This window comes from Pongo pygmaeus, chromosome 1, assembly GCF_028885625.2.
Source record: "Pongo pygmaeus isolate AG05252 chromosome 1, NHGRI_mPonPyg2-v2.0_pri, whole genome shotgun sequence".
Classification (NCBI taxonomy): Eukaryota; Metazoa; Chordata; class Mammalia; order Primates; family Hominidae; genus Pongo; species Pongo pygmaeus.
Window position 1 is genome coordinate 229,882,872 of NC_072373.2, and position 26,155 is coordinate 229,909,026.

Consider the following 26,155-nt stretch of genomic DNA (forward strand, 5'->3'; position numbering starts at 1 on the left):
AATGAGGGGCTTCCAAGGATGTGTGTTAAGGTACGTGAGAGGCGGGCCTGGTGCCGGCTGGTCCTGTTTTCTTAAGGCGGAATTTGGGGAACCGCGTCAGCACTCCGGGGTTCGGATTCCTGGAACCTGGAGCGGAGTCTGAAATAAAGCAGCACCGGCCCTGTGTGGTGCGGACCCACGGGAAGCCTTGAAAGGAAAGTCTCTTCAGAAAGAAACAATGGGTTCAATGACGTGTACACTGAAAAGATACTGGCCAGTTTTAAAGTTCTCCTGCGTTTAAACACGGGCAGCAGCGGGGTTGACGGTACAGGCACCAAGTTCTGACATAAAACTCTTTCCTTAAATCATGTAAAAAACCGAGACCTGCATATTGCCAACTTAAACTCACATCGACACAAACTTACAATATTTATAAATAAGTCACAAGCAAACACTGTGTTACATTTACCACGAAGTCACTGGACAGAGACCAAAATCCCATGAAAGCGAACTGATGTGAAACCACGTTAGATCTGAGACGCATACATGAGAAACGCCACTGATAAGAGACACGGAAGATCGGAGCCCAGCCCCGTGAGCCGGTCGGGGACAGCACGGGGGTCAGCGTGCGGCCGGGCCCGGCTCAGGCTCGCTGAGGTCCAGGAACGGGAACCTCCACCCGGACACGGCGCGCTGCCCCGGCAACCCCCAGGGGTCTCCCAAACGCAGGCCGGGACGCAGCGACCACAGCCGTGGCCGCGGGACGGGGGCCTTGGGGCCCGAGCGTGGTGCGCCCGCTCGGCACCTGCCCCAAGGCGCCGCCGGGTGAAGCGGGTGCCCCGGAGGGCCGGGCCGCGGCGGCTCAGGGGATGCCCTCCCTTCTCTGGCAGCACTGCGAGGGCGGCGCGGACCAGTCGTACACGTAGGACAGGCGCAGCTGCACCTCGCGCTTGCACAGGCGGCCCTCGCGCGCCAGCGTCGCGTGCTTCTCCAGCATGTCCTCCAGGCTCTGCTTGTGCGTCACCAGGTACTGGTTGCTGCAGCCGCGGGACCGGTACTCGGTGTCGAAGCGCGGGTCGTGCTCCCGCTGCACGTCCACCGGCGCCAGCCAGGCGCCCAGAGACACGTCCTCGCTGTGCCAGGCGCGCAGGTAGTCGCGGCTGAGGCGCAGGTAGCGCACCAGGTCGGCTGAGAGCACGTAGCCGCCGCCCAGCGCGTAGGGCAGGTAGTAGTCGCAGAGTTGCCAGGCGGCCTCGCGCCAGCGCCCCCCCGGCTTGACGCGGCCGCGGCCCGAGAAGAAGCCCCAGTAGAGGCGGCGGCGGCGCGCGGGGTCGCGGGCGCTCAGCTCCGCCAGCAGCGCGTCCAGCCGCGCGAAGGAGTCGTCGTCCGCCTTGAGCACGAACTCGAAGGCCACGTGCTCGTCCAGCCAGGCCAGCATGGCCAACACCTTGGCTGTGAGGTTTTCGTAGGCGTCGCGCAGCGCGGGCAGCAGCAGCAGGTCCCCGTGCCGCGCCTGCTCCCGCTCCAGGGCGCGCCGCTCCTCCGCGCCCAGGCCGGCCGTGCCCACGGCGAAGCGCGCCCACACGTCGCCCGGGGCCCCGCGCCGCGCAAGCCACGTGCTGCGGATCACGCTGCGGCGCTCGGCGGCGCGGGGCGCGCTGGCCACCAGCACGGCCAGGAAGGCGGCGGCGCGCGCGGGCGCGGGGGAAGGCGGGCTGCGGCCCGACACCGCCCTGGGGCCCCCGGGCTTGTCCGCGCAGCGCGCCAGGTAGAGCAGCGCCGCCCCGCACAGCGCCAGCGCGCCCAGGCCTAGCGCCGCCCGCCGCCGCCACGCGCGCCGCAGCAGCTTCATGGCGCCCGCGCCGGGCCGGCGGCCCAGGCCGGACGCGCGAGGGCGCAGGCGCCGGCGGCTCGGGGCGGTGCGCGTGCGCACGGCGCTCCCGGGAGCGCGCCGGGGCCTTCCGCAGACGCGGAGCCCGGGGGCGGTCGGAGGCCGGCGGCCAATCAGCGGCCGCGGCGGTGCCAGGAGCGGCCGTCACGTGGCCTCGGGCACCCTTCTCATTGGTCAACCTCGGAGCGGCCCCGCGACCGCTTCCGCCCGGAGGAGAGATGGTGGCGCCGGCGTCCCCTCAGTGAGGTCGCGCTCGTTCGCACCGCCCCCGCCCGCAAGAAAGATGGCAGTGGCCTGATCCGGGCCCGTTGGCGGCGTCACGGGTGCTTCGCTCTGGTCCTCGTATCCCGGGCGCGGGGAGGCAGGCCGGTGAGTGAGGGGCCCGGGGCGGCCGCTGCAGGCCGCGGGGCCAAGTGTACGCCGGCCGGACGGCGAGGGCGGGTCTGGAGGCCGCCGCCGCCTCCCGCCCTGGGCTGGGGCATCGTCCGTCCGCTCGGCCTCGAGCCCTGGCGAGACTCCGCCGCCACCGGGGCTCCCGGGGGCAGGGACGGGCCGACGACGCGGGCCTCCCCGGCCGCCGGCACGTCTGGTCTTCTATTGGCCAAAACCTACGAATGCCACCGCGAAACGGAGGCCCAAGGGGTCTGGTTGGACTCGCGTTTATCGGCGAGGCGACCTTGGACAAGCTGCCCCGCTTCCCTGCGCCTCCGCTTCCGCTTCTGAATCGCGTGGACCCTCATCCCCAGTTAGTAGGATTTGGAGATGTGAAGTCGGCTGTGTGGAGCCCTTGACGTCTGGCTCAGGGGCGGTGTTATGAACCCTGTTGAGCTTTTAGAATCTAACCTTGTGTGTTGTTAACTGTCAGAAATAGCCTCGCTCCACCAGAGCTGAAGCCCAGGGATGGCAAAGAAATAGCGTCTCTGCCTAAGCTGTTTCCCACGTCCGTTTCGCAAGGGTGTGTCGACTCCTTGCTGGGAACTGAGCTTCTAGGGGATGGCGAAGTCGAAACCCCATTCCGGTGGGACCGGCCGGCTCCGCTGTGCTACGAGCTTCGCTCACCGTGATGAATACTGTGAAGCAAGGAGAGGAAGCGCCACTTGATGGACTCCTGATATTTATAGTTATTTTTGGGTTACTTTTTATTCCCCCTTTTTCGAGACAGGGCCTCATCTCTTTGTTCTTGTTTTTTAAAGAGACGCAGTCTCACTGTGTTGCCCAGACTGGTCTCACGATCCTCCTTCCTCAAGTAGACCGTGTAACTCATCAAGATAAGTAGAACCAAAAACTAGCTTTGTTTTCTCTAGGAACAAAGTACAGTCTTTTTGCACACAGCGTGTGTTTTACAACTGTAGTTAGTGGAGTCAGCACCAGGAGGAGGTGTCTTGGTTCTTACCCAGGATTCTCCCCTGGCCAGGCGAGCTGGAACGACAGGAATAGAATTATGCCACCACTAGGGGAGGGAAAAGCCCTCAGCCATGTTCAGAAAATCAGGCCGGGTGCATGGCTCGTGCCTATAGTCCCAGCACTTTGGGAGGCAGAGGCACGAGGATCACTTGAGGTCAGGAGTTGGAGACCAGCCTGGCCAACATGGCGAAACCCCATCTCTACTAAAAATACAGAAATTAGTGGAGCGTGGAGGCGGGTGTCTATAATCCCAGCTAACTGAGAGGCCGAGGCAGGAGAATCACTTGAACCTGGGAGGTGGAGGTTGCAGTGAGCCGAGACTGCACCACCGCACTCCAGCCTGGGCGACAGAGTGAGACTCTGTCTTGGAAAAAAAAAATCAGACATGAGCCCCTCACCCGGGGTTTCCTTCCTTGGGGGACCCCAGGCTTGTACCCCTCTTGGTTTGTGGCGGAGACTGCACTGACTTCAGGACCACTTTCATGGCGGCCCCACTGGCGTTTCTTGGTACCTGCAGGCAGCATTTCTCCGTTTAATATTACCCAAGGTAGCATTCGTTGAGCGCCTACTGTGTGCAGACAGAGTGGCAGGTGCCAGGACAGTGAAGCTGAGTAAGACGGCCACAGAACAGGAGTCTCAGTCCGTGTGTGTTCAGGGAACAGCTGTGACATGGCGGGGCCTCAGCGGCACCCGAAAGGACCCGCAGGTGTTTCCCGGAAGGGCAGACTGTGAAAGGAGCAGGCTCGTGGGTGGGAAGGACCCCGAGTTCCCTTTGGGATACGTGAGGCATGAGGCCCTGTGAGCCCCTGCTTCCCACCAGGACTGGCCACGCCTCGGACGCCAGGACAGACTTCTGGGCTCCCCGGCTTCGGCGTTCGCACGCGAGTATGGGCAAGGGCACGTGTGTGTAATATGTGCACTCATGAGTGTGGATGTGTGTGTGCACATCTGTGTGTGGGAGTTGTGTGTTTGCTGGGACCAGGCTCTGACGCCCTCTGCACTTAGGGTTGGCTGTCTTCGCAAAGCCTGGTCAGTCGGGGGGAGAGGGGGAGCCTCCTGTTTCTTAGTGAGAAGCTCAGGCCGGGGAGACCACATGACTTAGCCAAGGTCATAGGTCTCAAGAACGTTCAAGTCAGGGTCTGGAGAGTGACCTTAACCCCACGGGTCAGTGGCATGATGCCAGGAGGGACAGAGCCGGGACCCACAGGATGGCTGTGCTGCAGGTGTTGGGTGACGGGGACAGGTTAGCACCTGGAGGTGCTGACAGCTCGAGAGAGAGCTGGAAAGACGGAGAGACAGGGCTGAAAACTCAGTGTCTGTAAAAAAAAGACCAGGCACAGTGGCTCACGCCTGTAATCCCAGCACCTTGGGAGGCTGAGGCAAGAGGATCGCTTGAAGCCAGGAGTTTGAGATCAGCCTGGGCAATACAGCGAGACCCGTCTCTACAAAAAATAAAATAAAAATAAATTAGCTGGGCGTGGCGGTGCGTGCCTGTGGTCGCCGTTGCTCCGGTGGCTGAGAACATCACCTGAGCCCAGGAGTTCATGGTCATGGTGAGCTGTGGTCGCTGCTGCACTCCAGCCTGGGTGACAGAGCAAGACCCTGTTTCTAAAAATAAAGAAAAATACACCATGTGTGGTCTGGAGAAAACAATGCCACATGTGGTCCGGAGAAAACAATGCCACGTGTGGTCCGGAGAAAACACAATGCCACGTGTGGTCTGGGGAAACACAATGCTACATGTCGTCTAGAGAAAACAGTGCCACGTGTGGTCTGGAGAAAACAATACCTGGTCTGGATCCTGTGAATCAAGGATGTGTTTCATGTTGCACGATAGACGTGCTTGGGGAAGTCCTTGCTGAGTCTTGCTAATGATGTGTCTGTGTTTCTCTGCAGACCGTGAGCTGCTTGTCCCCATCCTGTGGCCGTCCTGGGGACACAGAGCTCTCCGTGGTGCCTGGGGCTTGGATTGGAGCCGGGACCTCACTTCCTCCTCTGCCCCTGCCCCTGCCCCTGCCCCTCCCAGCACCTGGCCCACACCCTGCAGCCTGCCCCATGGTCTGGCCCTGGGTGGCGATGGCGTCCAGGTGGGGTCCCCTCGTTGGCCTGGCTCCGTGCTGCCTCTGGCTCCTGGGGGCGGTCCTTCTGATGGACGCGTCTGCACGGCCTGCCAACCACTCGTCCACTCGAGAGAGAGCAGCCCACAGGGAGGAGAGTGAGATCCTGCCCCCAGACCACCTGAACGGGGTGAAGCTGGAGATGGACGGGCACCTCAATCGGGGCTTCCACCAGGAGGTCTTCCTAGGCAAGGACCTGGGTGGCTTTGATGAGGACGCGGAGCCGCGGCGGAGCCGGAGGAAGCTGATGGTCATCTTTTCCAAGTAGGTGCCACCGTGTGCCCAGACTGGGGGGCTGCCCGCGTGCGCTCGCCCATGTGTTCCTGTCCTGGCTTTGCGCCGCGGGGGGCGCCCGGCCCTGTGTCGGGACCTGCCAGGATGAGAAGGTGTGCCGGTGATCAGCGCCACTTCCAGCCTGCTGTGTTTGCGCCGAGGCCTGCGCTGGCAGCCCAGAGCCGCTCCTTGAATGCCCTGGGTCCGCCGGGGGCTCAGAGGGCCAGAGTGGGCCTGTGTGGCCGTCCCTAGGATAGCCTAGAGGAGCCCACGCGGCACTGCAGTGGTCAGCGTCCTCCATGCTGAGGGGCAGACGCCGGCCACGGGCAGCCTCCGCAGGCTGCAGCACCAGTTGGACGAGGCCTGGCTGAGGAGTGAGGGGCTGCCACGGGTGGCTGGAGAGCTGGTACAGGGAGCTCTGGGCTCCTCCTGACACGCCCTCTATCCTGTGTGTTTGGGGTCCCTGTCACACACGGGCAGCGTGTCACACGCGGGCTAGGGGTGTGTGGGGTTGGCTGCTTTTGCTGGCCTGGTCGGGAGCAGAGCTGTGCTGTCAGTGGCCCATCCTTGGCCGTCACTGCCCCCGCCCTGCCGAGTCCCGAGACCCTCTTGCTGCCTCTGTGCCTAGTGCCGAGCTTTCTCCCCCGACCCTATCCCTGAGTCTCGGGAGCCTGGTGTGAGGGGTCCAAGATGGGTCAACCTGACCACTCACCCACAAGGAGCCAGGTCCTGCACGGGCGCCTTACTCCTTACGGCACGGCCAGGGTGCCCTGCGGTGTGGCCCTGGAACCCACTTGCACTCAGCGCTGGCCTCACTCCTGGAGGCAGAGCAGGGTCAGGGCGTGCCCGTGAGTCCTCCAGGCCAGCCAGGGTGCCGGGCAGGGAGCCAGGGTGCAGGTGAGAGAACACCCTGGGCCTCCTGGGACCTGCGGGACCTGGGCACAAGGAGGCAGCTTCCGCCGCAGGGCCTGGCCACGAGCTTGCCTTCCTGCAGGGCCTGGTGCTTCAGGGCCAGTGCAGAGGGGCAGGTGGCAAAGTTGGTGAGCAAGGGGGTTGGGCAGGGCTGGGGTCCTGGGCTGCAGGAGCAGGTAAGAAAGGTGTGAGGACTGGTCTGGCTGTCCCAGGGCCCTTGGGCTGAGGGCCAGGCGGGAGGGCCCTGAGGATCCAGGCTTTCGGGCCGAGCACAGGTGAGCTGGTGGGACGGAGGCACAGTGCCAGCTGGAGGACCTGGGCGCCAGATGTGGTGTCCCCTTGCACCTCTCCTCAGATGGCATGGTTCGGGGGTCCTTGCGCGGCCTGAGTTCACTTGGTGGTGACCTGACCAACCCACGAAGAGGCCGCTGGTGCTCCCTGGGGCCTGTCAGGTTCACCACCCCTGAGCTCACGAAGGCCTGGCTCGCGGCGTCACAGGGGAAGGGTCCCCGTCCCTGCTCGGCCGGTGCTAGGGGTGGGCTACACGCCTGGGAGAGGGGAGTTGAGGCTTCTGCTCGGTTCGTCTCCAGCTGGACCGGGGTTTCTTTTTGGTGCCTGTAATGAAACCCCAAGTCGTCTTGCTTGAGGAGGTAGGCATGGGGAGTGGGAAGTGACAGCAGGTCTCCGGGTCTCCCTGACTGCTGCACCGAGCGGCGACAGCAGCCGCTGTGGGTGTTTAGACTTCCCTTCCCAGCACGTGGGTCCCTTCTCGCCCTCCTGCGTAGGGCCCCGTCCCTCCAGGACCCACGTTCACTAAGCTGTCCTGTCTCCTCTGTCTCCTCTGGGCTGGGACGGCATCTCAGACTCTCATGTTTTTGTGAGGATGTAACAGTTCTGAGGAGGGCTGGGTAGGAGGTTTTAGGATGTCCCTCAGTTTGGGCTTGTGGGATGTGTTTTCTCCTGACTATAAGGGTTGCGGGTTTCTGGAAGGAGCACCCAGAGGGGAGGTGCCATGTTTCCTTCTGACTGTACAGGGTTGAGGGTTTCTGCAAACAGCACCCAGAGGGGAGGTGCCCTGTCGTAGGGGCTTTTGAGCTTCACTTCCTTCCCGCTTCCCGGCACCATGAGATGCTCCAGGCTTTCCTTCCCGCTTCTTGGCACTGTGAGATGCTCTGGGCTCGCCTCCGTGCCACCTACCCCAGCGCAATAGCTGCCGCCTTTCCAGGAAGCCCTGGCTCCTGTGGCTGGAGCTGGAAGCCAGGGTCTGGGCACTGGGCGTCTTGCCCTTGTTCTCTCAGGAGCCAGAGCTTGATAACATGCGTGTGCACCAGCCCAGTCACATTTGTGTTTTGCCAACCCTGTTCATGTGTGTGTGCTGTGTACACGCGGGTACTGGCCTGTGCGCTTGCGTGTGGGCCTGCCAGCTCCATATACCTGCACCGCCCTGCAGCTGTGTCTTCAGGCACCTGAATTTGGATGAGTGACTCCTTGCCAACATCTTGACTGGAATCCTGCACCATGTGGTTTCTTTCCACCTTTTTGCTTTTTGCTCTGCCTCGTGTGTGCCTGTGTCTGTGGTGCGTGTGGAGCGTGTGGAGTTGTGTGGAGCGTGGGGTGCGTGTGGTGTGTGGCGCGTGTGGTCCGTGTCTGTGGCACGTGTGGAGCGTGTGTCGTGTGTGGAGCGTGTGGTCCGTGTCTGTGGCATGTGTGGTGTGTGTGGAGTGTGTGGAGCATGTGGCCCGTGTCTGTGGCATGTGTGTAGTGTGTGGTGCGTGTGGAGTGTGTGGCATGTGTGGCCCGTGTCTGTGGCATGTGTGGAGCGTGGCCGGAGCAGTTGAGGATGCTGCTGTCCACGTGAGGCCCCCCAGGTGCCCCACCTGTCACATGGCCACCCGGGCAGTCCCCTCCCCAGCCAGTGTGTTTTGAGGACTGTGGAGCTGAGGGTGCCTCTCAGGCCCGTCCACCTCTGGGCTGCCACGGCTGCTGAGGGAGGGGTGCGTGTGAGCGGCGGCCTGGCCGCCTTCCGTGAGGATCTCTGCCCAGTGCCTCTGAGCTGTGCCTGCGGTGTGTGCACCGTCGAAGCTTGCCTGGCCCAGGTCCCAGAGGCCACACCTGCCTGACGAGGGCCTGCTTGCCACCTCATAACGTGGCCGCGGCTGCCCCTGAGCAGAGCATAGAGGCAAGGGGCCAGGGCACCTCACTCTCGGGGATGCCTCTGGCCAATGCAGCAGCCGGGGTCTCGAGACCTCGCACCTTTGGAAGCCGTGCCTCCCAGCGCTGTTGCCCTGGGGGTTAAGTTTCCAACAGGTGAGCTCGGGACACGGGCGGCCGCAGCAGGGGCGGGAGCCTGTGGCTTCCACGAAGACATGATGGTGAAGCCGAGCTCTGAAGCTGGGACGGGAGTGACCTGTCCTGGGGCCTGTGGCCTCCTGACCTGGCCTGCGCTGGCCCCATGTCCCCAATCTGTGTCCCTGTCCCCCAAGTCTGTGGTCTCTTCCATCCTTGCACACAATGTTAAGTCCTCACATGGTCTTCTTCCTAAATCTCACAACTTTACATTTATATGAAGGGTTTTGTTTTGTCTTGAGTCAGGGTCTCACTGTGCCGCCCAGGCTAGAGTTCAGTGGTGTGATCACAGTTCACTGCAACCTCCACGTTCCAGGTTCAGGCAGGCCTCCCACCTCAGCCTCTTGAGTAGCTGAAACCACAGGTGCACGCCACCGCGCCCGGTGAATTTTCGTAATTGTTTTTTGTAGAGGTGGGGTCTCCCTGTGTTGCCCAGGCTGGTCTTGAACTCCTGGGCTCAAGTGATCCACCTGTCTTAGCCTCCCAATGTGCTGGGATTATAGGTGTGGCCGCTGCGTCCTGCCTATATGAAGGTTTTTGTGTAGCCATCCCTGAAGCATCTAAAATAAAACATGGGCCAGGCCCAGTGGCCACACCTGTAATCCTAGCACATTGGGAGGCTGAGGTGGGTGGATCATTTGAGGTCAGGAGTTTGAGACTAGCCTGCCCAACATGGTGAAACCTTATTTCTATTAAAAATACAAAAATTAGCCAGGCGTGGTGGTGCGCCCCTGTAATCCCAGCTAATCAGGAGGCTGAGGCAGGAGAATCGCTTGAACCCGGGAGGCGGATGTTGCACTGAGCCAAGATTGCGCCACTGCACTCCAGCCTGGGCGACAGAGCGAGACTCTGTCTCAAAAAATAAAATAAAACGTGAAGAGTGTGACTTTTGGAAGCTGTGGTTGGAGAGTGGGGTCTGGTGGTGATTCTGTGTGATGGAGGGGGAGGGTCCATGTGTCTCCCTGGGGAGGGGACTGTGGCACCCACCTTCCCCAGCGTCTCTTGCGTGGCCCCGTGCCCCACAAGCCCCACGTCCCAGACGCTTTTTGCATTGCCCGGTGGAGCCTGTCGCTGTTGGTGGCAGGTTCACGCTGCCATGGAGTCCTGGGCCGGCGGCATCCATCTGGCTGTTCGGGGTCCTGGGGGCCCAGTCTGACGGCCACCTGCCCATTTGCTGTCTTGCAGGGTGGATGTGAACACTGACCGGAAGATCAGTGCCAAGGAGATGCAGCGCTGGATCATGGAGAAGACGGCTGAGCACTTCCAGGAGGCCATGGAGGAGAGCAAGACACACTTCCGCGCGGTGGACCCTGACGGGGACGGTACTGTGGCCTGGCCGGCGCGGGTGGGGCAGTGGGCGGGGAGGGCGGGGCCATGGGCCTTGCCTGGTGGCTGGAGGGCAGACAGGCCCTGTCTGAGGGACGGGCGGTGGGGAAGTGTCAGCCAGAGACCCCGCGGTGTGGTGGGGTGCACGGAAGCTGGGTTCATGATGCCAGAATCTTGGTGACAAAGGCGTGTGTGCCAAGCACTGGGCGTGGCCCATGGAGGGCGCCTCTTAGGACTTTGGGGCCTTCATCTGGTGGTGCCTATGCCTCTTGGTGGCCCCGAGGTACAGACATTGCCAGCTGGCCTCACAGGTGAGGAAACGGGTGTGGGGTGCTGGCCGGGGCCCTGGGGCTCCAGACACTGGCATCCTGCCGCCTCCAGCCTGGGCAGCAGAGCAAGACCCCATCTCCATTGAGAAGGAAGTTCAGCTCAGTATCAGACGCCCTGACAGGTGTGATCTACTCTTCCAGGCCACGTGTCCTGGGACGAGTATAAGGTGAAGTTTTTGGCGAGTAAAGGCCATAGCGAGAAGGAGGTTGCTGATGCCATCAGGCTCAACGAGGAACTCAAAGTGGACGAGGAAAGTGAGTGCTCAGCCAGGCTCCCGCCACCGGTCTCAGGCATCCCGGTGTGCGTGCGTGTGTTGTGTGTACATGAGTGTGCCGTGCGTGTGTGCTCGTGAGTACGTGTGTGTGCGTGTCGTATGAGTGCACCGTGCGTGTGCTCGTGAGTACCTGTGGGTGAGTGTGTGCCTGTGTCATGTACGAGTGCACTGTGCGTGTGCTCGTGAACACAGGCGGTGCGTGTGCGTGTCGTGTGTACGAGTGCGCTGTGCGTGTGCTCGTGAGCACATGCGGTGCGTGTGTGTGTCGTGTGTACGAGTGCACTGTGCGTGTGCGTGTCGTGTGTACAAGTGCACTGTGCGTGTGCTTGTGAGTACATCCAGGTAGCCGTTCGTGTGCACTCGTGAGTACATGCAGGTGAGTGCGCCCTCACGCCCATTGTATGCGCACGCGCACACGTGTTCATCCTGACAGTATGGCCCAACCTGGGTGGTGGTGGCTGTCAGGAGGGAAGTGGGTGAAGCCATTGCTGACCTAGGCGCCACCCAGGAGTCCGGTGGGGAGCGTGCGAGCTGTGCCCGGGCAGCTTTCAGCTCTGCTGGTCACGGCACCTTCACGGCCGTTACTCAGTTAGGTCCTGCAGAGAATCTGAGGCTGGGAGTCTGGGGTGGGGCCTGCCCCATACTCTGAAGGCCACGTGAGGCAGAGTTTCCCAGGGAGAGGGCACGGCCTGTACCTGAGGGCCTGGCCCTGGGGTCTGGGTCTGCTGGAGACATCTGTGTCGCCGTCAGGTGGTCGCCAGAGAGCGGTCAGGTCCCAGGGAGAGGCTCTTCCTTGGGTCTGGGGTGTGGCCGTTGGCCCGCAGGGCAGCCTCAGCCCTGGGTGGGTCCAAGCTGGTGCCTCTGCGTGAAGAGGGTGGGGCTGGGTGGGGCCCGGCACCTGGGCTAAGGCCAGGTGAGGGGAGAGCCAGGCCACCCCGCACAGGGCCAGGTCTGGGAGAGCCGTCCAGGTGGAGGCCCCTGCTGGCCCAGTTGTGAGGCACAGCTGAGCGGGCACTGTGGCGTTGCTGCCACCCTGGGCTCCGTGTGTCCTTCCCGGTCGTGCCCGTTGTCTGGTTCGGGACTTTGAGGAGAATGTGCGGAGTCGCCTGTTCCGTCGCTGCTCGGCTTCCTGGGGTGGTGTCTCTGCTGCCCTGCAGGGCGCCCGTGTCACCCACGGGGCTGGTCACGTGATACGGGGCTGCTCCGGGCAGGCTGGGCATATCTTACACCTTTATTTTTTGTGCCTGTTCAACTTATCGGTAACACACATTTCCTCACCAGAGTCTCAAGGCAAACCACCTCTTCTTTGTTTTTTCATGAGACGGTCTCACTCTGCTACCCAACCTGCAGAGCAGTGGTGCAGTCTCGGCTCCCTGCAGCCGCACCTTCCAGGGCTCAGGCGATCCTCCTACCTCAGCCTCCCAGGTAGCTGGGACCACAGGCGCCATAACCACGCCTGGCTAATTTTTGTATTTTTTGTACGGTTAGATTTTGCTGTGTTGGCCAGGTTGGTCTCAAACTCTTGGACTTAAGTGATCCGCCTACCGCAGCCTCCCAAAGTGCTGGGATTACAGGCGTGAGCCACTGCGCCTAGTCTTAATCTCTTTCTTTTTTTAATTTTTAATTTTTAATTGTTTAAGAGTGAGGGTCTCACTGTTGCCCAGGCTGGAGTGCAGTGGTGCGATCTCAGCTCACTTGTAGTCTCCACATCCTGGGCTGAATCTATCCTCCTTGGAGAATAAAAAAAATAAAGGTGTAAGATACGTTCTTGCCAGGAACGGCCCATATCATGTGACCAGCCCCCATGGGGGGCGGCCTCCTGAGTAACTGGGACCACCAGTGTGTGCCACCATGCCCAGCTGATTCAAAAATACATATTTTATAGACGCAAGGTCTCCCCATGTTGCCTAGGTAGGTCTGAAACTCTTGGGATTTCAGAGGGTTCAAGTGACCTGCTTGGCCGCCCCCCGTCCTGGGATTGCAGACGTGAGTGACCCGCCTACCTCGGCCTCTCCCCATCCTGGGGTTGCAGGCATGAGCCCCTGTGCCTGGCCTGGATCTTCTAGAATGACGTGGAGACTTTTGAGCCTGTTGGCTCTGCCTGCTCTTTTCCCAGTTCATGTACTCTCATCTGGAGTTTGGTCCTGTCCGTTCTAAATCCTACAAATTGGACATTAAAAAAACTAAAACTAAGAGGATCTCCCTGTGTTGCCCAGGCTGGTCTTGAACTCCTGGGCTAAAGGGATCTGCCTGCCGCAGCCTCCCAGCATGCCGGGATTACAGGCACAAGCCCCAGTGCCTGGCCAAAGTGGACGTTATTATTTCCTTTCCAAAAGAGTGGTTTACGTTTTCCTCACCACACATGGTTTGTGCCTCCCCCCTAGGTCTCGCGTTCCCTGCTGTCCTGACTGCGCCTTTAACCTTCGTCCCATTGGTCCAGCCTGTTGGCGATGTGCAGGGGCAGGAGGCCCTTGCCCGTGCCCGCGCCCCAACTCTGATTGTGTCTGTCTTTCCTTGGTGCCACTTTATTTGGATCTTTTCTGCCCAGGACATGTCCCACCTGGACCTAGAGCTCTGTGACATTTCTGTGAAGCCTCCGTCTACCTTTGGGGCTCAGCAGAGGTGTATTTAGAATTCACTCTGCGCTTTGGGGGTCCCCATGCGTGCTGAGGTGCCGTTCCCTGCCCAACCGCGTCCGATCCGTCTTGGCCTCCCCGACCTCAGGGTGCCTAGGACCCCCCGACCCCTTCGGGTATTTGGTTTCTGGCTCAGGAAGAGCAGCTGCCGGGTCCTGGACGGGGGGCCTGGGAAGCGCTGGCAGGCGTCGCTCCTGCGACCTCCGACCCCTCCCTGCATGGCTCCTGTGACGGCCACCGCGTGAGTCCTGGGGCTGCTGTCCGCGCGCCGCAGACCTGATTCTGGGGACTGCGGTGAAGGCGTGGCAGGCGGGCATCACCCCCTTCCCCCGCCTCCATCGCTGCCTCTCTCTGGGTCTGCGTCGTCTTCTCACAGGGGCAGCAGTCGTTGACCCTCCCTGATCCGGGAGGGTCTCTCCTCCAGATCCTTCACTAACAGCAGAGACCCGGCTAGTGGGGAGGGACTGGGACTCAAGGCTTCTCCACCAGCCTGAGGTTGGTGCTGGGGCTGGGCGGTGGCTGTGAGAATCCTGTGCTGGAGAAAGCATCTCTCGGCCGGCCTGGCTGGGGCGTCTGTGCCTCTCCTGGGTGGGTCTCAGTTCGGCCCCGTCCATCCATCCCAGGAGCTGCGGTGGAGCAGACAGGGAGGGGTGCCCCAGGCCTCACAGCCCCGTCACTCCTGTCTTCCTTTAAGTGAACCGGTCATGTAGATGGAGGTTGTTCAGAAAGCGATAAGATGGGACGGCAACTGGGCCTCATCCTCCCGCGGTGACCGCCCCAGAGGCTGCTGGGCTTGTGGCAGGGGCTTCGGCCAGGGCAGAGTCGGGCCTCACGTGCAGGGGGCTGAGCATGGGCCTCAGCACTGGACTTGGCCACTGACTGCAGTGAGCCTCAAGATGGGGCAGGAAGTGGTGTTTCTGCCCTGGAGACCGAGGGTGGCGTGGGTCCCTTGGGATGTGTGGGGACCTCGGGGTGAGGGCCCGTCAGGAGAGCGGGGGCCACACACCCAGAGGCAGTGCCGCGTCCCGGCCGGGAGGGTTCCTGGGAAGCTCTGCTCAGCCCCAGTCTCAGTCATTTCTAGAAACTGTGTTTTCCTCTCTGTGACGTCACACGCGAAGGAAATGGAAAAGGGCAGTGAGTCCTTTGCCCCGCGGCACCACGCGCACGTCAGCCTTCAGGGTGATTCCGCTCCTCCAGAGGGGCGGGTGTGGGGGGTGGGGCCCGGGCCCATCCTGAGGGGTCCCAGGCATGAGGGGCTCTGAGCTGTGTCCTGGGGGGGTCTGGGCCATGGGGAGGTTCTGGATCATGTCTTGAGGGGTCTGGGCTGTGTGGGGGGTCCAGGCCATGTCCTGGGGGTCTGGGCTGTGTCTGTGGGGAGTCCATGTTTTGGGGGGTCTGGGGCGGGGGGGAGGTCCAGGCTGTCTTGGGGAGTCTGGGCTGTGTGGGGGGTCCAAGCTATGCCTTTGGGGATCAGGCCTGTGGGAGGCTCTGGGTTATGTCTTGGCGGGGGTCCAGGCTGTGTCTTGGGGGCTGGGCCATGTTCTGGGGACGTGTGAATCCTGGAGGGTGGGGCCCTGGTTTTGTGGGTGGCTGTGTCCCTCGAGTTCAGGCAGCACCTCTCAGAACTTTCTGGATTTGCGTGCCGGCGTGTGTCTGCCTCGATGCCCACAGGCTGCACCCCTCTCAGCACAGGAAGTCCTGGAGAACTTGAAGGACCGCTGGTACCAGGCGGACAGCCCCCCCGCAGACCTGCTGCTGACGGAGGAGGAGTTCCTATCGTTCCTGCACCCCGAGCATAGCCGGGGAATGCTCAGGTTCATGGTGAAGGAGATCGTCCGGGACCTGGGTGAGGCTGGGTCCAGCCTGGCCGGCACGCCAGGGCCCGGGGACCGACTGGCAGGGGCCGGGCATCGTCAGGAGGTCGGGGCAGGTCCTGCGGGAGCCCCAGCCTGGGTTTGGGCTGACCCATTTCTGTCTCTCAGACCAGGACGGTGACAAGCAACTCTCTCTGCCCGAGTTCATCTCCCTGCCCGTGGGCACCGTGGAGAACCAGCAGGGCCAGGACATTGACGACAACTGGGTGAAAGACAGAAAAAAGGAGTTTGAGGAGCTCATTGACTCCAACCATGACGGGATCGTGACCGCAGAGGAGCTGGAGGTGAGCCCTGGCGCAGCTGCGTCCCGGAGCCGGCCCTGCGAGGCGCCGTGGGGGGAGGGGCCGGTGGATCTGGACCTGAGACAGGAAGCCGTGCTGGTGTCCGGCCTGAGGCTCTGCCTGGGCTGGTCACTGGGGCGTGTGCTCAGCGGTGTCCACCAGGCTGCATGGCCGTTGTTGGCGTTTAGGTTCAGACGGATCAGAGATGGGCGGGCCTGGCCTGGCTCCATCCTCAGCCCCTTGCGGAGGCGTCAGGGTTCTCACAGCCCCTTTTTAACGGGACCACAAGGGGAAGCTCATGCTGGGCCCAGCTTGGAGGCAGGTCCAAGGCCCAGCAGGTGCCGGTGGGTGGGGCAGCCTGTGCCACATGGCTGGAATTTACCACCTTCCTCTGAAGCGTTTTCACTGGTATCATGTGTAGGCTTGTTTTTCTCCCACTGCTGAGTGAGTCATCTTGTTTTTATGTAGACTCCTGTGATTCCTGGCGACAGCCAGTGGGCCGGGCCCAGGTTAGGGATCCTTCAGAACTGGGGTCCAGGTCTGTGTAGCCCCTGTGCCCCATTACCCCTGCCGGCCCCGGGCAGGCCTTCCAGGGCCCCTGGCTTCTCCCTGCCCTGTGTTTTCATTGATGCCGCCTCCCTTCGGGAACCTTCCAGGACGTGCCCACACTCCCGCTGCAGCCAACAGGCACCTTAAATAAAGAGCCACTTCGCGCGGATGTCCGCGGAGCTCGGGCCCAGCTGCTCCTCCCCTGAGCGGAGCCTGGAGGGCCTCCCGGGCGGGCCGGCGCTGGGAAGGGGAAAGGCGGACGCTGACCTGTGCCCCGCTCGCCCGCAGAGCTACATGGACCCCATGAACGAGTACAACGCCCTGAACGAGGCCAAGCAGATGATCGCCGTCGCGGACGAGAACCAGAACCACCACCTGGAGCCCGAGGAGGTGCTCAAGTACAGCGAGTTCTTCACGGGCAGCAAGCTGGTGGACTACGCGCGCAGCGTGCACGAGGAGTTTTGAGCGCCCGGCCGCGCCCCGCGCCGCCCCCCACGCCCCACCAGGGCGGCCCCGCGGGTGACTCCGGGCTCCGTGGCTGTCCCTCCGTGGCTGTCCCGGACCCCACCTCCTCCCTGTCGCCCGCCACCGGCCGACGGACCGCGGCTGCCCCAGTTGATGAGCGGCGCGTCCCCTCTGCAGCGCGCACCCCGGCGAGGCTTCGGCTGTGATGCCGCCGGGGCGCGGGGCTGGGCTGTGGCTCCGCGGCGCCGCCTCCTCCCTGGTCCCTCGAAATCGCTGCATCTCACTTCTGAGAACGAAATCTCGCTTCAGTCACTTTGCCGAAGGCGCTGACGGCATCGCGGCCGGAACCTCTGGGCCCGGCCCCTCCCAGGGCCCCCGCTCCGTGGGAAATAACAGCTCCTCCATTTCCTTGAAAACTGAACGATTATTAAAAATAGATTAAACTTCGCTGGAAATGAGTAGCCAGGAAGTTCAGCGGAGGGTGCCGGGTCCTTCCCGGGCCTGGCGTGTCGGAGCCACCCAGGTCCCGCAGCTGCCGCCGAGAAAATGCAAATATTTGTTGTGACAAGAATCACATTAATTTACTTTAAATATAGTTGCCTTTTTCGGTCAGCTTCATTCTTTGGGTGTGAAACAAAACACAACACCAGCGTGCTACATTTGTGGTTACAGTTTCCACTGGAGCGCTGGAGGCTGGCGCTGGGTCACGTGGAGGGTTGGAGGTCATGGCCGGTTCGAGGTGATTCTCCTGGCAGGTGGCAATGGGCAGGGGCTCTGGGAGGACGGAGGGCAGCGCTGCGTTTGTGAGTAGGGGTCCAGGGGGCAGCAGACGTGTCCACTGAGTTTGAGGTTTGGACATTTAAGGCAGGAGCCAGAGCCGCCTGGGGGAGTTTTGGGTGGAGGATGGCAAGGTCTTTGGGTGCAGTGGGGCAGGCCTAGCCCCAGATGGGGCAGAGAATGGGGTGTCTTAGGACGGCTGGTGGGGGTCCTGCTCTGTGGCGTGTGGGGGCCCAGGCTGTGTCCTGGCTCTCCCAGTGGGAGCTCAGGGAAGCCAGGAGTGTGTCCTTCTCAGTCTGCCTGCGGTGCCCATGTGACTGGCCTCCGCCCTGAGCCCACCTGCCCAGGGGCCCCTGTGGGGCCAAGAGGGCGGGTTGGCACCTGGGCTGGTTCCCAGGCAAACAAGATTCACAGAGCCACGGCCAGGGCAGGTGGTGGGAGGACGGTCCCATGCCCTGTTCTAAGGTGCTGTAATTCCCTGGAGCCAACCTTCGGTGGCCTGGACTCTGCCTTTCCCCATCCGTGGCCCCCAGGCCACAGCCAGGGACCATCATAGCCGTAGCAGCATTCGACACCCTGTGCTGAGGGCCCTGCACCCAGAGGTGGGAGGTGTGAGCTGAGGCCATGCTGTGCTGGACACGACGGCGGGGGGACAGCTGGGTATGTGGTGGCACCTGGCCCTTCAGAGGCCCTGGCCAGCTCCACTCTGGTACTAGAGGAGCAGCGGCCACTCACGGGCTGCTCTGTGCTGCCCGTGACACCACTGTGTGGAGTGGGGAGCCCAGCCCCTGGGGATGTGGTTTGAGCTGCAGGCTGCCTTGCCGACCTTGGGAGTCCTGAGCTCTGGGTCAGTGTCCAGCCTCCTGTGGCCACTCCACACCCGGTTCCATGGATACAGCGGGGCTTCCCTGGACCTGTGACCTTAAGCCCAGGACAAGGAGACCTGAGCTTCCTGGGCAGCTTCAAACAGGAAGGGCCATGCCCCATCCTGGGGCCACTGCAGGTGCCAGCAATGCACTGGGGGTGCCCTCTCCATGGTGCACGGGCCCCACTCACTGTACCTGTGGGCAGATGTGGCCACTTAGGCCCCAGGAGAGCAGTGTTGCCCAAGACGCCCAGTTCACCTGAACCTCCAAAGAACCAATTGCAAATGTAAGCTTTTTCTCACTGTCAGTGGGAAACCCTTGTGAACGCTGGGTGGAACCTTCCAGAAAATGCCAGAACTTTCCTCCTCTGCCCACCTGGGTTGGGGTGTGCACATGCAGGTACACACACTATCTGGGATGCTCTGAGCCCTTCCAGGATCCTCTCTACTTGTGGGGGTGTGGGGAGGGTGACCAACTTAGGGACCCTCAGTCAGAGGGCAGGTGGCCTCTCCCTCCACTCCCTCCCCCTCCAGGCCCAGCGGCCTCCATGGCTGGGAATTTCCCCATGGGTGGGCCGAGGGCAGGCAGCTGTTTCCTGTGCTCCTGGGAGGAGGGGATTTCCAGCCCCTTCCCTGCTGCTCTGTTCCTAGAGGCCCCTCTCCACTTGCAACTTCAAAAATGAACTTTTGGATAATCACAGGCTGGTCACAGTTACTTGAAAGGTGCAGAAGGGGCCCAGGGAGCCCCCAGCCCCGCACCTGCTCCCCAGCTCTCCGGGCAGTTCGCGTCCTCTGCGCAACCCTGGAACCTGAGAGCTGTTTGCATAGAAGGCGGAAACCTGCCTGCGTGCCCGTGTGTGCCAGGCCATCCAGGACCCACCCTCACCACCTCCCCAGAGGCCTGTCTTCAAACACTGCCACATGGGGGTTAGGGCTTCCACACAGGAATTTAAGGGGCACAGTTCAGCCACAGACACCTGCCGTGCTCAGGCACACTCAGTGTGGGCCCTGGTCACGGGTGTCTTTTTTTTTTTTTTTTTGAGATGGAGTCTCACTCTGTCGCCCAGGCTGGAGTGCAGTGGCGCGATCTCTGCTTTGCAATCTCTGTCTCCCGGGTTCAAGTGATTCTGCTACCTCAGCCTCCCGACTAGCTGGGATTACAGGCGCCAGCCACCACGCCTGAATAATTTTTGTAGTTTTAGTAGAGATGGGATTTCGCCATGTTGGCCAGACTGGTCTTGAACTCCTGACCTCCGGTGATCTACCCGCCTTGGCCTCCCAAAGTGCTGGGATTACAGGCGTGAGCCACAGCGCCTGGCCACGGGTGTCTTGTCTTACCATGGTTGTGGTCACTGCTGCTCAGAGCTAGTCTTGGGCATACAAGGGGGACCATGCTCCAGCAGTGCCACAGCCCTGAAGGTCCAGACTGAAGAGTTGCCTCTCCTGACTCAGTGCTGCCTCAGTTTACCCACGTGCTCCATGGACCTTTTTGCTGAGGGTCGAGCCGCAGGCCAGGCCCTACTGTGCCCTGGGGTCTGAACACGGTGGTCTTGGGCAGAAGAGGTCAGAAGGCAGAATAAGCCAATGCTGCCCAGACCCCGCCTTTGTGCCCAGCCCATAACCAGGGTCTCCGGCCTGCCACCTTCCTCCTCCCGCCTCCTCTGCCCTCCTCCCCTCTCCCCTCCCCTCCTCCACAGTCCTTATAGCCACACCCCGCAAGGAAAACCCAGACCGTGGCGACAGCAGAGACGAGGATGTGCGTGGGGGCTCGGCGGCTGGGCCGGGGGCCGTGTGCGGCTCTGCTCCTCCTGGGCCTGGGGCTGAGCACCGCGACGGGGCTCCACTGTGTCGGGGACACCTACCCCAGCAACGACCGGTGCTGCCACGAGTGCAGGCCAGGTGAGGCCTCAGGAGGGGTCGCCACACACGGGCACTCCAGGGACTAGGGGCTGGGGCAGGGATGGGCCAGCCAGGAGGCTGGTCCTGGGGAGGGGGCGGGCGAGGGGCCGGCCAAGCAGAGGAGCCGCGTGGGGGGTCCACGGGCGCGAGCCTGGGGCCTGACTGCTGCCTGACGCCGGCCAAGCAGAGGAGCCGCGTGGGGGGTCCACGGGCGCGAGCCTGGGGCCTGACTGCTGCCTGACGCCGGCCTCTGCTGCAGGCAACGGGATGATGAGCCGCTGCAGCCGCTCCCAGAACACAGTGTGCCGTCCGTGCGGGCCGGGCTTCTACAACGACGTGGTCAGCTCCAAGCCGTGCAAGCCCTGCACGTGGTGTAACCTCAGTGAGCTCCCACCTGGCCCCACAGCCCCACCCAGCACGGGGGGCGGCAGCCTGCCACCCACATTCCCACGCAGCAGCATGGGGCCCCCACAGCCGCAGAAACGAACCTCAAACCACAGCGGGGTCTGCTCCGCCACTGGGGTCCTTCGAGGAGCTGAGGCGTCTCCCAGGGGCACCCCCTCTCCTTCCAGGGGCCCAGACTCGGCCCAGGCCACGTGGACTCGGGGAGACCATGCTGGCCATGTGGCCTGGCCTTGCTGGCCTGAGCAGTGAGGCTGAGGGGTTAGGCCATGGAGACCCTGCCGCAGGCGGGGCTGGCAGCTGGAGGCGGTGGAGGGGTAGGGAAGGGTGGCTGGGGCTGCTACAGGACCAGCCCCAGGTTGTGGCCAGGAAGGGAGGGCCCAGGAGTCTCGGGGGCTGCTGGCCCTCTGTGTGGTGGGGAGGCCAACCTGTCCTCCAGTGTCCACCCTTCCTGAGGACCCTGTCCACAGCCCCCACCTGACCACCCCCCCATCCGGCCCCTGCTCAGGAAGTGGGAGTGAGCGGAAGCAGCCGTGCACGGCCACACAGGACACGGTCTGCCGCTGCCGGGCGGGCACCCAGCCCCTGGACAGCTACAAGCCTGGAGTTGGTGAGCTCGGTGGCTGCGGCCGGCGGTTGGGGGTGTGCATAGCGGCTGTCTGTGACGCAGATGGGCCGTGGGCCGCAGGGACCTGGCCCCACCGGTGCCTCCTCTGGCATCCTCAAGACCAAGCTCCCGGGTCAGGGCCCACGGGTGGGATGTGGGCAGAGAGGGCTTCCAGAAGCCAAACCCACCACCCGGCCATGGGGGGCAAGTGCCTGCCCCACAGGCTCTGCCCCATATCCCCAGCACCCGGGGCCTGTGGGCAGCCCCTGACCACCCTATCTTTGTTGCAGACTGTGCCCCCTGCCCTCCAGGGCACTTCTCCCCGGGCGACAACCAGGCCTGCAAGCCCTGGACCAAGTGAGGGGCCTGGCCAGGGGCTGGGAGGGGCTGGGAGGGGCTGGGAGGGGCAGAGGGGCCAGGGGCTGGGAGGGGCTGGGGGTGGTTAGGAGGGCGGAGGAGCTGGGGAGCTGGGAAGGGCTGGGAGGGGCTGGGGGGGTGGGTTAGGAGGGCAGAGGAGCTGGGGAGCTGGGAGGGGCAGGTGGGGTGGAGGGGCTGGTGGGAGCTGGGAGGGGCGGAGGGGTGGGGGCAGTTTTGGGGGAAGGGGAGGTGCTGGTGGCTCTGGGGCCCTGGCTGTGTGGCTGGACCTGGTTGGGGAGCAGGAAGCTGCTGTCTGGGGGCAGCCTGTCCCTGTGGGTGGAGCTGGGTGTGTGGGACCCTCACCCTCTGCAGCTGGGAGGCCCTGGGGGCACACGACAGGGAGGTGCCGGTAGGTGGTGTAGATGTGGGAGAAGGGTGTGTGGCCTTGGAGGCCCCTGTGGGGGACCCGTGGCGCTGGGCAGCGTCCTTGGCTGCCACTGGCCTGGTGTCTGTGGTAGACGCTGCCTGTGGCTGGCCAGCGCGGACCCTGTTATCCCCACTGCATCTCCCGGGTCCCAGGGGGTTTCTGGCCTGAGCAACACCCCGTGTTCCCCCACAGCTGCACCTTGGCCGGGAAGCGCACCCTGCAGCCGGCCAGCAATAGCTCGGACGCCATCTGTGAGGACAGGGAACCCCCGGCCATGCAGCCCCAGGAGACCCACGGCCCCCCGGCCAGGCCCACCACTGTCCAGCCCACTGAAGCCTGGCCCAGAACCTCACAGGGACCCTCCACCCGGCCTGTGGAGGTCCCCGGGGGTAAGGGCGCCTGGCCCAGCCCAGCGGGGCCCCCAACCCAAATAGGAGGAGGGGAGGGCGGCATGGGGTCCCCTCCTGTGGACCCCACCCAGCAGACCCTTTCCTGCAGGCCGTGCGGTTGCCGCCATCCTGGGCCTGGGCCTGGTGCTGGGGCTGCTGGGCCCCCTGGCCATCCTGCTGGCCCTGTACCTGCTCCGGAGGGACCAGAAGCTGCCCCCCGATGCCCACAAGCCCCCTGGTGAGTGCCTCGTGGCCCCGCCGCACTGCTCCTGGTGGGTGAGGCCCACCCACCAATCTCTCCTTCTTTTTTCCTCCCCAGGGGGAGGCAGTTTCCGGACCCCCATCCAAGAGGAGCAGGCCGACGCCCACTCCACCCTGGCCAAGATCTGACCTGGGCCCACCAAGGTGGACGCTGGGCCCCGCCAGGCTGGAGCCCGGAGGGTCTGCTGGGCGAGCAGGGCAGGTGCAGGCCGCCCGCCCCGCCACGCTCCTGGGCCAACTCTGCGCCGTTCTAGGTGCCACTGGCTGCCTCCGGCTCTCTGCTTACGTATGCCATGCATACCTCCTGCCCCGCGGGACCACAATAAAAACCTTGGCAGATGGGAGTCTCTGATCAGCACTGTGGGCTGCACACCTGTGGCATGGAGGCTTGGGCCGTGCCCGCCTCTGGCTGGAGAGGGTCTTGGGAGGCTTGGGCCGTGCCCGCCTCTGGCTGGAGAGGGTCTTGGGAGGCTTGGGCCGTGCCCGCCTCTGGCTGGAGGGTCTTGGGCCAGGGTGGAGGTAGAGGGTAGCAGGGTCAAATGGGACCCTGGAGGTTGGTCCCTGGGTGCAAGTTCCAGATTGAGTGGGGAGCGGGGAGAGTGATTGAGAAAGCTCAGGCCCAAGGCCGCCTGGGGTGGAGGTTCCTGGCCAGGCGCTGACAAAGGCCGCCGGCCCCTGAGCCCCAGGTCGCCCAAGGAGCTTGGGAGTGGCTGACCCCTGGGGCTCTGTGTCCTTGGAGAAGGAGTGTAGAGACCTGCTCCTCTTCCCCTCCACACCTACGCCCACCCCCTGCTGCACCTGGGAGGGGGTCCCAGGGCCCCTGAGCACCCCGAGGAGTCCCTGCAAGGGCCCACACGGCCCCTATGTCCCTGCCATAGGTGTCCAGGGGGACAGTCACCTTGGAAACCACAGTTTCTGCTTGAGCCAACCTTCTGTCCACCCTGGGCCCCGGCCGTCCCACTCCTGCGCACTTACCCCGCCACCAAGAGTCCTGGGATCTGAACGAGAATGTCCACAACGACTTCATGTAACATGGCCCCACAGTGGAGAAACCCAGGCGTCCACCAGCAGCGTGGATGCGCGAGTGCTGGCGTGTTCAGATGAGCTCCCAGCTCCCTGGCTCACACCACGGGTGTCCAGAGATGCTCCCAAGGCCCCGGAGCCGTCCCCGGCCACGCGGGAATCCTCTCAAGCTGGTGTCTGGGAGTGGGGTATCCTTCGAGCAGCACAGAGCCTGCTCCCCTGAGCGCCAGTCACGCCCGAGGCCACAGCTCGGGAACAAGGCGGGAGCAGCCCTGCAGGCTTCCCGCAGGGAAGACACCCCAGGCGTCCAAGCAACGTCTGTGTCCCTCGGGAGGTGGAGGTGCCTGTTTGCCACCGTTGTGCTTAACAGACGTCAGGGGCTGAAGTGAAACACTCCCGAGGGCTAAGACGTCTCACTGCGCTTTTTTCTTTCTTTTTTTTTTTTGCCGGAGTCTTGCTCTGTCACCCAGGCTGGAGTGCAGTGGCATGATCTCAGCTTACCAACCTCTGCCTCCCGGGTTCAAGCAATTCGGCTGCCTCATCCTCCCAAGTAGTTGGGACTACAGGCACCCAACAGCACACCTGGCTAATTTTTGTATTTTATTAGAGACAGGGTTTCACCACGTTGGCTAAGCTGGTCTTGAACTCCTGACCTCAAGTGATCCACCTGCCTCGGCTCCCTGGAGTGCTGGGATTCCAGGTGTGAGCCACCACGCCTGGCCCTCACTGCACTCATGAGCAAGAACACACAGCTGAGGCCGGTCACGGTGGCTCATGCCTAGAATCCCAGCACTTTGGGAGGCTGAGGCGAGATGATTGTCTGAGCTCAGGAGTTTGAGACCTGCCTGGGTAACATGGCAAGACCCTTTTTCTATGAAAAATAGAAAAAATCAGCCGGGTGTGGTGGTGCATGCTGGTGGTCCCGGCTACTTGGGAGGCTGAGGCGGGAGGATCACTTGAGTCCAAGAGATGGAGGCTGCAGTGAGACGTGACTGAAAAAAAAAATAAAATGAAATTTAAAAAAATTACTTAAGAAGAAACACATGAAGCCTCATGGAAGGTTTTGCTGAGGGCCTGGCACGGCCTGGACGCTCCGGCCACCGTGGCTGGTGTGGCCCAGCCCCGCAGCTGCACCTGCTGCCACACACAGCGTCCCTGGGCCAGCCTTCCCTCTCCCTGCGTCCTCTAACAGTGCGCGCTGCTCACGGCTGTCCAGGCCTCCTGTGCCTGGCGGATGGCTCGCCCCCGCCGGTGTCCTGGAAGTGGGGAACCGGCCTCGGGGGTGCACATTGGGAGCGCCAGGCGCCACTCACAGCAGCCCAAGGTGCCGGGACCACAGGTGGCTGTAAGGAAGACGCCCATCTCTGGCCTCGGGCTGCCCTGGACCCCTCCTGCCTCTGCAGCTGGTTTTCTCCCCCGTGTCTCTCTCTCCTCAAACCTCTATCTTCCACCCACTCTCTGCCAACCACAAGCCTCCCCCCGCAGCACAGGGAAGTCAGAGGCCATCCAGTCCCCCACCCAGCACCTTCACTGAGTTCCCCGGGTTCCTGCACACGGTTCAGCCTGCAGACCCTGCACAGGGTTGGGGCCACGCCTCTGAGAGGCCCCCGCCCCCGCCCTGTGGGGCAGGCGAGGCCAGGCCTGCAGACAGGATGGCGGGTGGGTGGAGGAAGGGGTCAGGTGGCCAGGACTGGAGCGGCCAGATCCCGTGTGGCCGGCAGGTCAAAGGCTGTGGGAAACGGGCCTCCTCCCCAAACCTGGGGCCCACACCCATCGCTTCCTGTCTCCTCCCCTCTGGACACAGCACCCCCCAGGCCCTGTGGGACTTACTCCCCAGCAGGACCCCCTGCCGCAACCCCAGATAGACACGGGGCCACCTCCTCTTGGTCTCGGTGCTCACCCTCCCCGCCCCCTCGCCTGACGCCATCTCTGCTGGCAACTTCTGTGCCATCTGTGCCCCAGGCCCTGCCTGAGCTCTGGCTCGGTGCCCATCTGCACCCTCCCCCTGGGGCCCCACAGCTGCCCTTTTGGACGCACGCAAGGGCTGTACCTCACCTGGCCCGTGGGCTGCTCTGCTGTGTGAACGCCTCGTCATTTGTGTCACTGGTGAGGTGCTCACAAAATACCGGAAAATAAGATGAACAAGTCACCTCCAGCTTCGCAGCCCAAGGATAGGAGTCACGGGGAGCCGGGGAGGGGCTTTCTGCGGAGAGAGGGATGGGAGGGTGGACGTCACACCCCTGCAGCCCCTCTGGGGACCACCCTGTGTGGCGAGCTGCTCGGGCTGTTCCAAGTGTCAGCTGCGCCACGGGGCGGCGGGGAGGGGCTCCTCTGCCCGCTGGCCACCTCCCACTTGGCGCCATAAACTGCTCGCCCCTTTAACTCTGTCCCTGCCTCTAGACGGATGACTCACACCGTGTGATCTGATGAGCATTCTTTCTTTATTTTTTGTGATGGAGTCTTGCTCTGTCACCCAGGCTGGAGTGCAGCG

The 26,155-nt window shown here is 62.9% G+C and overlaps 4 protein-coding genes across 8 annotated transcripts; 2 read left to right on the top strand and 2 right to left on the bottom strand.

Moving 5' to 3' along the window:
* Window positions 1–389: 389 nt before the first annotated feature.
* On the bottom strand, window positions 390–1,872 carry B3GALT6 (beta-1,3-galactosyltransferase 6). Its single transcript, XM_054455104.1, has one exon. It carries the CDS (start codon window positions 1,829–1,831, stop codon window positions 842–844), a length of 990 nt encoding a protein of 329 aa, XP_054311079.1. The 5' UTR covers window positions 1,832–1,872; the 3' UTR covers window positions 390–841.
* A 58-nt stretch (window positions 1,873–1,930) lies between these two features.
* Window positions 1,931–17,269, top strand: SDF4 (stromal cell derived factor 4). Of its 2 annotated transcripts, none has more exons than XM_054445536.1 (7): window positions 1,931–2,239; window positions 5,171–5,655; window positions 10,108–10,244; window positions 10,719–10,832; window positions 15,176–15,334; window positions 15,471–15,646; window positions 16,481–17,269. In XM_054445536.1, the coding sequence occupies exons 2-7, from the start codon at window positions 5,330–5,332 to the stop codon at window positions 16,655–16,657; spliced, it is 1,089 nt and encodes a 362-aa protein (XP_054301511.1). In that variant the 5' UTR covers window positions 1,931–2,239; window positions 5,171–5,329; the 3' UTR covers window positions 16,658–17,269. The 2 variants fall into 2 exon arrangements, with proteins under 2 accessions (XP_054301511.1, XP_054301520.1); XM_054445545.2 differs by having other exon boundaries at window positions 2,058–2,239; window positions 16,300–17,269.
* On the bottom strand, window positions 17,221–22,195 carry LOC129010905 (uncharacterized). Of its 3 annotated transcripts, none has more exons than XR_008493091.2 (3): window positions 20,687–22,195; window positions 19,059–20,560; window positions 17,221–18,495 (listed from the first exon to the last, which is right to left on the bottom strand). XR_008493091.2 is itself a non-coding variant. In XM_054445555.2 (2 exons), exons 1-2 carry the CDS (start codon window positions 19,638–19,640, stop codon window positions 17,843–17,845), a joined length of 939 nt encoding a protein of 312 aa, XP_054301530.1. In that variant the 5' UTR covers window positions 19,641–20,055; the 3' UTR covers window positions 17,237–17,842. The 3 variants fall into 3 exon arrangements, 1 of the variants encoding a protein (XP_054301530.1); XR_010125556.1 differs by lacking the exon at window positions 17,221–18,495 and having other exon boundaries at window positions 19,042–19,848; window positions 20,032–20,560; XM_054445555.2 differs by lacking the exon at window positions 20,687–22,195 and having other exon boundaries at window positions 17,237–18,495; window positions 19,355–20,055.
* TNFRSF4 (TNF receptor superfamily member 4) lies at window positions 20,028–22,983 on the top strand. Of its 2 annotated transcripts, XM_054445626.2 has the most exons (7): window positions 20,028–20,198; window positions 20,458–20,580; window positions 21,109–21,210; window positions 21,498–21,564; window positions 22,184–22,380; window positions 22,490–22,618; window positions 22,700–22,983. In XM_054445626.2, exons 1-7 carry the CDS (start codon window positions 20,054–20,056, stop codon window positions 22,768–22,770), a joined length of 834 nt encoding a protein of 277 aa, XP_054301601.1. In that variant the 5' UTR covers window positions 20,028–20,053; the 3' UTR covers window positions 22,771–22,983. The 2 variants fall into 2 exon arrangements, with proteins under 2 accessions (XP_054301601.1, XP_054301590.1); XM_054445615.2 differs by having other exon boundaries at window positions 22,490–22,816.
* Window positions 22,984–26,155: the final 3,172 nt, after the last annotated feature.

Bases quoted from the DNA above. Each gene is read 5' to 3' on its own strand.
- TNFRSF4 (XM_054445615.2), top strand. From the start codon at position 20,054: ATGTGCGTGGGGGCTCGGCGGCTGGGCCGGGGGCCGTGTGCGGCTCTG. The intron at 20,199-20,457 runs GTGAGGCCTCAG...CCTCTGCTGCAG, and splicing joins CTGCCACGAGTGCAGGCCAG to GCAACGGGATGATGAGCCGC. The intron at 22,381-22,489 runs GTAAGGGCGCCT...CCTTTCCTGCAG, and splicing joins GCCTGTGGAGGTCCCCGGGG to GCCGTGCGGTTGCCGCCATC.
- SDF4 (XM_054445536.1), top strand. From the start codon at position 5,330: ATGGTCTGGCCCTGGGTGGCGATGGCGTCCAGGTGGGGTCCCCTCGTT. The intron at 10,245-10,718 runs GTACTGTGGCCT...CTACTCTTCCAG, and splicing joins GGTGGACCCTGACGGGGACG to GCCACGTGTCCTGGGACGAG. The intron at 10,833-15,175 runs GTGAGTGCTCAG...CACCCCTCTCAG, and splicing joins ACTCAAAGTGGACGAGGAAA to CACAGGAAGTCCTGGAGAAC.
- B3GALT6 (XM_054455104.1), bottom strand. From the start codon at position 1,831: ATGAAGCTGCTGCGGCGCGCGTGGCGGCGGCGGGCGGCGCTAGGCCTG.
- LOC129010905 (XM_054445555.2), bottom strand. From the start codon at position 19,640: ATGGTAAGACAAGACACCCGTGGCCAGGCGCTGTGGCTCACGCCTGTA. The intron at 18,496-19,354 runs GTGAGACTCCAT...ATCTGCCCACAG, and splicing joins ACTCCAGCCTGGGCGACAGA to GTACAGTGAGTGGGGCCCGT.